The 8,745-nt window shown below is 37.0% G+C and overlaps 1 protein-coding gene and 1 pseudogene across 1 annotated transcript in view; one reads left to right on the top strand and one right to left on the bottom strand.

The window, feature by feature from the left end:
• Positions 1-2,437: 2,437 nt before the first annotated feature.
• Ankrd22 (ankyrin repeat domain 22) overlaps positions 2,438-8,745 on the bottom strand; it is a 12,226-nt gene continuing 5,918 nt past the window's right edge. Inside the window, exons 2-6 of the mRNA XM_048338752.1 lie at positions 5,487-5,678; positions 4,241-4,348; positions 3,172-3,249; positions 2,807-2,905; positions 2,438-2,529 (exon numbers count right to left, since the gene is read on the bottom strand). Of these exons, the coding sequence (XP_048194709.1) occupies positions 2,452-2,529; positions 2,807-2,905; positions 3,172-3,249; positions 4,241-4,348; positions 5,487-5,678 (555 nt within the window). The 3' untranslated portion in view covers positions 2,438-2,451. The remainder of the gene's footprint in view (positions 2,530-2,806; positions 2,906-3,171; positions 3,250-4,240; positions 4,349-5,486; positions 5,679-8,745) is intronic.
• The window catches only part of LOC125346316, a 1,232-nt pseudogene continuing 931 nt past the window's right edge, over positions 8,445-8,745 (top strand).

Raw genomic sequence — 8,745 nt, 5'->3', positions numbered from 1 at the left:
AGCTTGTGGCATTGACAAGTCCTAAGAACAGCCTCTTGGAATATGGGGCTAAAGCCAGTCATGGAAGATTTTAAGAGGCATTTCCAGAAATGGAAATCTGCCAAGTTTTTGGCAGGAAAAACAAAGGAATAATATATTATATGTTCCTTCAAATTTCTACATTTGGCACTAAAACGGATAGGTTTCTTTTCCTCTAACTTGGTAAATGAATGGAGGTTTCCTATGTTATTGTATTTTCTACCAACTTGAAGGGCAAAGTTTACTTGAAAAGCCAGAATGTATGGAGACATTTTCTATATCTTACAGGTAACTTTCCTTCAACACTTTTTTCCTGTAAATCATATTTTTGAGCAGTAAAAGAAGATGACAAATTGTTAGTTTTATATTTAAATATCTATATTTAGATCTCAGAAAAAGTAATTTTGTGAGACATCTGATAACCTTCCAGTAAGCTCATTGTGTACTGCACATAACATTGTATGTTCATGTCAGTGCCTAGATCCTAGGATAAGCTTGTTAGAGAGTTTACAGCCTATTGCTTAGAGACTCACTGGCCCAATTTTCTACCTCTGAAAATTAGAAATGAGAAAGAAAATGTTAAAATGTCATGAGCATCATGAAATATTCTCATGTACTTTATCCTTCGATCTCAAGACAGTTATTGTTAGATAATCATGCAACATTCACAACTCTAGATTTATTCCTTAAAAAGTTGTTAAAGATGATAGTTGTAAATTATATAAACAGTATTTTGCAAAATCTATTCGGAAAATCAATCAAAAATATGCTATGCATGTTGAAGGCAGTGTTGAAGATATACTACTCTGTAAAGTTCTTTATTTATTTTTGTCTCCAAGAAGCTCCAACTATCTCAGTCCAATGATAATGGATCTTAAATAATTTATTTAAAACCTACAGAATATATACACACTACTGCTTGCCACAGGGCCTTTACATAGAGTTCCATAAATATTTGTATTTGTATTTTATTAGTTCTTTGTCCCATACAAGAAGAATAAATCATTCATTCTTAGACTATAATTGTTTCATGCCTATACTTAGACTAGATCTACAGCTCTGCCTGATACATCTTGATTTTCAAAACACAAACATCTACATAAAGTAAGTTTATTTCTACTCAGCCTCATTTCACAAAGGATGTAAGAAAGGGATTTTGACATTTGTAATCTCTCACTTCAAGCATAATCTGGATACTTACTTCAATTTACATTTCTCTAATTTTGTGAATAATTCTTTTTTTTTTTTTTTTTGGCCTCCTGGGCCTTGGACTCAGGGCCTGAGCACTGTTCCTGGCTTCCTTTTTGCTCAAGGCTAGCACTCTGCCACTTGAGCCGCAGTGCTTCTGGCTGTTTTCTATATATGTGGTGCTGGGGAATCGAACCCAGGGCTTCATGTATACGAGGCAAGCTCTCTTGCCACTAGGCCATATTCCCAGCCCCGTGAATAATTCTTTTATCCAAATAACTCACAATCATAATTTAAATTTTATGAGTGAAAAGAAGGATAATTGAGTTAGGAGGTGCACCACAGTAGTAGGGAAAATGCTTAGCATGTGAGAGGCCTTAGGTTCAGTCCTCAGTACTTACAAGTCACGATATAAGTAAGGAAACCTAACAAGCTAGGATTTGCTTTCTAATTGAAAGGTCATAAATTTATTTGTTTATTTTTATTTATTTATTTTCTGTACTGGAGATTAAACTCAGTCCCTATATATGCTACTTTCAAATTGAGATCCAACACCTCCAACCCCAGAAGGATATTTCTGAACAATTTGATAGCTACATGTCTTGCTCAAACCAAGGTTGCTTATTTGTGTAAACTGTGACCAGCATAGATTGTAGAATGCTGGCAAACCTGCTTTCAGAAAATAAGCAAACAGAAGAAAATACTCTGCTTATAGTATTCACCAAGTTCTACAGTAAAATCAGGCTCATAACTGACAACCGATACAAGCTTTTATTATATTTTTTCATCAGAGAAATACTTACATTGGAATCTCTAAATACTTGAGCACACATATCATTCAATACAAAAGTACATATTTTGATTCTTCCCTGGTTCTTACAGCATCTGAGAGGAATAGTGGCTCTCAGGACATGAACTGTACAGCCCCTTTATGACACTGGGCAAGAGACCACTGTATCTGGTAACTTTGTCTCTCTTTTCTTGGAGAGATTGAGTTTGAAACATTGGGTTTTGACGGAAGTGGATACTCCAACAACATCAATGTTTTTTTTTCTAGTAAGATTACAACCATAATGAACTCCACTGAACAAAAAATGTATCACAGCACAGAGCTCTTCAACAATATTAACCATGGTGGCCATTATTCTCTATAAAAAGTGAGTTGTCCACAGACCAACAATCCACAACACAGATAAGATTCAGTGTTTTAGCTGTGTCTCTGTCTCTACCTGTGAAGAAACAGGATTATGATGCTTTCCTTAGCATTAATTCAATCTGGGAAAAATTTAGTTTCTTCACAATATCCAATGAGCTTTCACCCTGCTGAGAGAAACAAATTAATCACAGTTATTTACTTCGAATACAGTCAAATGCCATTGCAAAAGTTCTACTAAACAATGATTTACTCATAGATACAGTTAAGGCTTTAAAGGTCATTTAGTTCTAAGAGTCATGGAGTAACTTTGTACCTTAATAAGAATGATCAGTTTTGCTGTTATCCTCATGGGAGACAATGAAGCCAATGAACTTATTTCAACACAAGGCTTACCTCAGATGAGGCATCTAGGATGGATTCTGACCATGGTTCCCAGATCCTTACCTTATTTTTTATCATGGGATCTGCATGGGCTTGCAGGAGCAGAGGGATAAGAGTCTGGTTTTTCATTTTGCAGGCATAGTGTAAAGCAGTGCAGCCATACTGAAACACAAATGGACAACATCCCAGCTCATCAGTCAGATTCCCCATAAACTTCACCATGTCACTTCCTTAGCAACCATTCACAGTTGGCAGTGTACAGATTAGCAAATGCCATCTATGGGCACCCATGTTTCTCATAATGAAATGCCTTAAAAATGCTGCCTCACTATGTATGTAAAAGAGAGCAGACATATTTATAAGTGATAAGTACATGACTTGTAAAAAGCACTTCAGAGATTTTATCCAGTGGCTGCAAGTACACTTACACAGTCTGTAGCATTTACTTCCACACCAGCATTAAGGAGCATTCGTACAAGATACTCATTCTGCTTTGTCTTTGATACCTATTACAAACAAGTATAAGAGCTGTGTTACAAACATTTACTCCATCTATGTCTCAGACTACTTTAATCTACAGGCTTTATTACTTATGCTCAAGTTTTGTCTTCTGCTTGCAATATGACTAGATCCCCACAAGAACAATCTATTTCTTTACTCAAGGGATTATCCTGCCAAAGATCCATGCAAGTGGAATTGAGTCCATCAAGGTGAAAGATGGCTTCAGATCCTCCATAAATACTATCAGTGTCTACTGGCTTCTAACTCAAAACCTTTGAGATTTGTCTTCTATCTCATGCGACTTTTGAATATCAGAGAAGCGGTACTCCTCAGATAGAATAAGGAGGGGAAAAAGTCTATGAAGAAGATTATATTTCCCACAGTCAGGATTTGAGCTTGCTTCAGACATTTCTTAGTCAAGATTAAATAATTTTTCTAAGTGCACCTTGCACAGATTATTGTATCATTGGTTTTCTTCCTCTGCAACTTTCCTTCTCACTTGAATCATAGCATTGCTTGCATACTAGAAACATAGTTAACGAGGGGCCCCAATCAATAATGGTTCAGTTAAGGATTTTTCAACTTTGTGTTGGATGGAAAGTGAAGGACATTTAGAAGAAACCATGCTTTTGAATTTTGCAACTTTGATCTTTTCCTGAGCTTGTGCTAGCAGACTGAAACTGTCTCCTGATGCTGAGCAGTGGCAGAGAGCTGCAGCTCCTGGTCAGCCATGTGATCACAAGGGGAAACAACAAATATTCTACTGTGGAGCTCAGCTGTGATATCTGGTAGGCTAGGTCTATGAAGTGCACGTTCTGTTTCTAACATTTTCATCATATGAGAGCTTTGTTGGAATGTGACCCCATCAACAGGCAAGGAGCATCTGAAGAAACCATGGGCTTACTTTCTTGCTCTTTCCTAACAATACTTCACTATCTAGCAGTACATGGCAAATCGTACATGACTCTTCTCCCTTGTCCCAACAAGTGAACTCACCATAAGGAAATAACCAATCAGCAGGACAGGCATTAAAAGGACAATGAGTAGATAATCAAAGAAAGTAAATCTTTTCTTCACAGCATAATGCAAGCAGGTTCTCTCTTTCTACAAATTAAGCAAAGAATTCTTTGTTTCAAAATTTCACATTTTATATTACCATACAAAAAAGTTTAGTTTATGCATTTAAAAAAGTTAATGCCCAATGGTGTCTTTTTTGTTTGCTCTGTGATCAGTAAGCTCAGGTTTCCATGCATAGGACTATTAGGCAATCCAGTCCAAAGGAAATCTGCAGTAGCAAATAACAGAGGTGAACGTACATTTAATGAGTCTTCAGAAGGTGCATTTTCTCAATCTAGTTTCTAAAAGACAAAATTAGATGGATGAAGAGAAGAGGGGGAGAATACAGTCAAGCATCCAATGTATATCTTACAAAAATAAGAAGAGTAAGACAGGGGTGGATAGGGGAAGGACAGATGAGCATTTTGAAAAGGGGTGATATTGACCAAGATATATTGTATCCATGAATGGCTTTGTTAAATGACAACACTTCTGTACAAGTACTTAAATATAATAAAAAGATAAAAATGTAACAACATGTCCTGAGATTTAAACAGGACTAAACTTTGTATGAAAAGCTCCCTTTAGCATCTACAATTGACAGTTACTCATTCTGTAATTTGTAAGAAAATTTTAACCACATGGCAACTTTTCTATGCTCCTTCATGCACACAGACAGTATTAGAAAATACAAATAAATCCAATGTTTCAAGTAAATCAACATTTCTCAGGTGACAGGCATAAAGTTTTCAAGGTGATAGTATAACTTGAAATTTAACACAGCTAATAAAATGTGATTCTTGTGTCCACTGTGAGAAGAATTTAATTAAGACTGGAACATAATGAAAGCAGTGGAAAAGTTGATTAGGAAGATAGTGAAAAGAACAGGAAAGAAAGGAAGCGATCCTACCCAGACAAAAGATTAAACTATTCTTTACTACCCCAGCCATAAAAACACATAATAAGTCACAAAACATGCTTGCTGATTTTACTCCATTTCAAATTTTCTCTAATATAATGTCCTTATTATGTTTCAAAAATCTGGACAAATAGAATCATGGATATTGGAAGCTGCAAGACATGATAAAATAAAATTTAGGGGTAAGACTATAAAATAATTCTAAAGAATTCCTAATTATTAATGATTATACACAATTACACTTCCCACTAGCGTGTAGCAGCTCACCTGGTTTTTAAGGTTAACATTAGCATTTCTTTTTAAAAGGAAGGAAACGATTCTGACATGCCCTCTCCTGCAGGCACAGATGAGAGGAGTGTCTCCATTGAAGCCATCTTGAATGTCGACATAGTGGTTATCTGTTTTTACCCACTGCCACACTTGACTCAAGTCATTCTGATAGGCTGCCTGGCAGATAGGCTAAATGGAGAGAAACAGAAACAGTTCTTGAAATATAGGTATAATGACTCCACAAAAAGGAAAAGCAATCATTATCCAATCACTTACAATACATTTCCAAATTGTAACATAGTGCTATGTATGCTAAACTTTAAAAAAAATCTCAGCTACACCTTGCCTTAAGCCTAGAATAAGCATTAGCCCATGAGGAACCACTTACATTTTCCTAAATTGCCCAAGACATGTAACTAGACAAATATGGACTAGAAAGAATGATATGCTGAATGGGTAAAAGGCTAGAAATTTGACTTATTTGTGATATTGCATGTTGAATTTCAAACAAATAGGCCTGTCAGAAAAGCATAATTTGTCTAAGGCTAAAATAAATAAATGTGGAGGGCGGAGAGGCATCCAATAAAGAACCAGATGACAAAACAAGAGCTGCACAGCCCTCCGTACTCAAGGCACTTATCATAGTAGCAAAAATGATGTGAGATAACAAAGATTCTGTTTGCCAAAAGTACGATGAAGAATTTTTAAAAGTACTGTTCGCATTTAGTGGCAAGATGTTAGCTATGCTCCTCTTGCCAACTTCCCCTGTTGGAGACTTTTATTCTACAAATAATTAAAACATATTCCATACTCACCATCTAGACCAACCACTGCCCTGCCTGCTCCCTCTGACTAAAATAATCCTTCAATCTTCTTCATTTTCCTGTCTCCCAGCATTCCGTATTGCTTCTATTTCTACTGCTTTCCATAATCATGCACAACCATGAGTTCTGAGCTGACATAAGTCAGAAGCAGGTTGAGATGGTACTGAGAAGGGGAAGCTTCCAACACAAAGAAATGATAGATCATGAAGGAAATGAAAATGCTAGTTACTCTGATTTGGTCATTACACATGTATCAAATTATCACATTGTACCACATTAATTATTATCATCACTAAAAAGTATAGAAATAGCTAGTGGCTCCCTCCTGTAATCCTAGCTACTCAGGTGGTTGAGATCTCAGGATCACTGTTTGAACTCAGCCTGAGCAGACAGATCCAGAAGACTCTTCTCTCTAATTCACCAGAAAAATGTCAGAAGTGGAGAAAGTATGGCTCCCGTACTAGAGTGCCAGCCTTGAACAGAAAAAGCGAAGTAAGAGCACAAACCCCCCAGTACTTATACAAAAAAAAAATTAAAAAATAGCTGAGTGTGGTTAGATTTACCTACAATCTCACTACTCTAGGAAGTAAAGGCAAGAGGATGGCAATTTCCAGGCCAACCTGAGCTACATAGTGAGACCTTGTCTCAAAAGAATAAAAATGAATTTAAAAATTAAAAGGAGAAGAATGGAGGAGGGGTGGAGGAGGGAGGAGTTGTATAGGAGGAGGATTTCCAGATAAAGATCTGTCTAGAGGTTTGATAATTGATAGAGCAGAAGACAGAATACAATGTTTACTGTGGAAATAAACATTCATGCGCCAGACAGTTCTGCCACCTAACATCTGTGTTGCTTGAACAGCTTATCTCAACACATTTTGCTAAGTTTCCTTCTCCATTTAATAACCATTCTTTCTTTATTAAGTTACAGAAACAATTAGACGTTCGTGTGTAGGCTAAGCACTTAGCTCAGCTCTGACTCATATGAAACCTTCAATTAGCAATAGCTACTCATATAATTATTACAGCCTTAGGAGCTGGTAAAGATGGACAGAGATGATTATAAAGAACAGAAAATTGTTCAGAGTGAGTAAAGAAAAATGTAGGATAGAAAGCAAAGAATGAATCTAGCCTTACTACCCAGAAGGCCAAAGCAAGAGAGAAAGAACAAGTAGAATTTGAGACTGGCTGAAACTCCTTGCCACAAAGTCTAAGATCCAATATTCAGAGTTTAGGTTAATGTGGAATTACAGTGGCTATATAAATTGGAAGACATAACTAGATAAAAAAAATGCCATTGATGTTTAGATAGTTAGACGAGTGTAAATGAGCTAGAGTTTAGACAAGTTAGTGTCAAGGGAGATGTGACCACACAGGGTAGAAGAAGCTCTTTAATGCAATGGAGAAGATTTGGGGCGATCATAATGAAAAGTGTGCACATGAGGAAAAACAAAAGCGAGCAATGGACTTAAGCATCCACTCATGGAACCAAAGCAGTAAGATTAAGCAGAGAGAGCTGGTTTGTAACATTGCTCCCTGACCTGTGGACAGGGAAAGGCCAAGTGAAGGGGCAAAAAAAATATGCAGAGTCTGTCTCTTCATCCAGGAAAATGAGAGGAGAGTGATTTGTTCTGCAATTCAGAATAGGTGAGCACCTTAAGTTAGCAAGACAGAGATGAATAGAGTTGAAGTATCAGATAAGTGAATACAAATAGAAGAATTATGATATACATACTACTGTGTACTGTGTGTGTATGTGCACTGGGGCCAGTGTAAGGTCTGGATGTGGGGCAACTCTAAAGTAGAATATTGACTAACAAAATCTCTGCTTCCTGCACCTCTATTGGGACAAACTAATATTAAAACTCTGGGCACTGGTGGATCACGCCTAGCCACTCAGGAAGCTGAGATCTGAGGATCAAGGTCCAAAGCCACTCAAGGTAAGAAAGTCCATGAGACTTTAATTAATTAATTAATTAATTAATCTCTGATTAATCGCCAGAAAACCAGAAGTTCAAGGGCAAAAATTTCATGGAGCTGAAATCTCACTCTGTCCACATCCCATATCTATTTTCCCAGCATCAAAATGTAAGAAATGACAGCTTCCTTCCCAGGGTTCCTTAGAAAACCCAACATGGCATCTTCCGTGAGGAGCTTGTTCTCTGACCACAGCCGATACTTTGAATCTTTTCAGAGATTTCTCCAAAGCGCTATGGAATACTAATGCATGCAGGAATTCTTGGACAAGAAGCTACCAGGCATAATAGCAAATATTGGAGACACAAAGTCAGAAATTAAGATTCTGAGCATAGGTGGAGGTGCCAGTGAAATTGATCTTCAAATTCCCTCCAAAGTTCAGGCTCAACACCTTGGAATTCGTAGCAACAATAAAGTTTTGGAGCCCAGTGCTGACCAAATTGTCAAGTAGCCAAGAA

Source organism: Perognathus longimembris, chromosome 2 (genome assembly GCF_023159225.1).
Source record: "Perognathus longimembris pacificus isolate PPM17 chromosome 2, ASM2315922v1, whole genome shotgun sequence".
In the NCBI taxonomy this organism is placed as follows: domain Eukaryota; kingdom Metazoa; phylum Chordata; class Mammalia; order Rodentia; family Heteromyidae; genus Perognathus; species Perognathus longimembris.
Note: the sequence above shows the minus strand (reverse complement) of the source record. Positions and strands in the feature narration are given on the sequence as shown.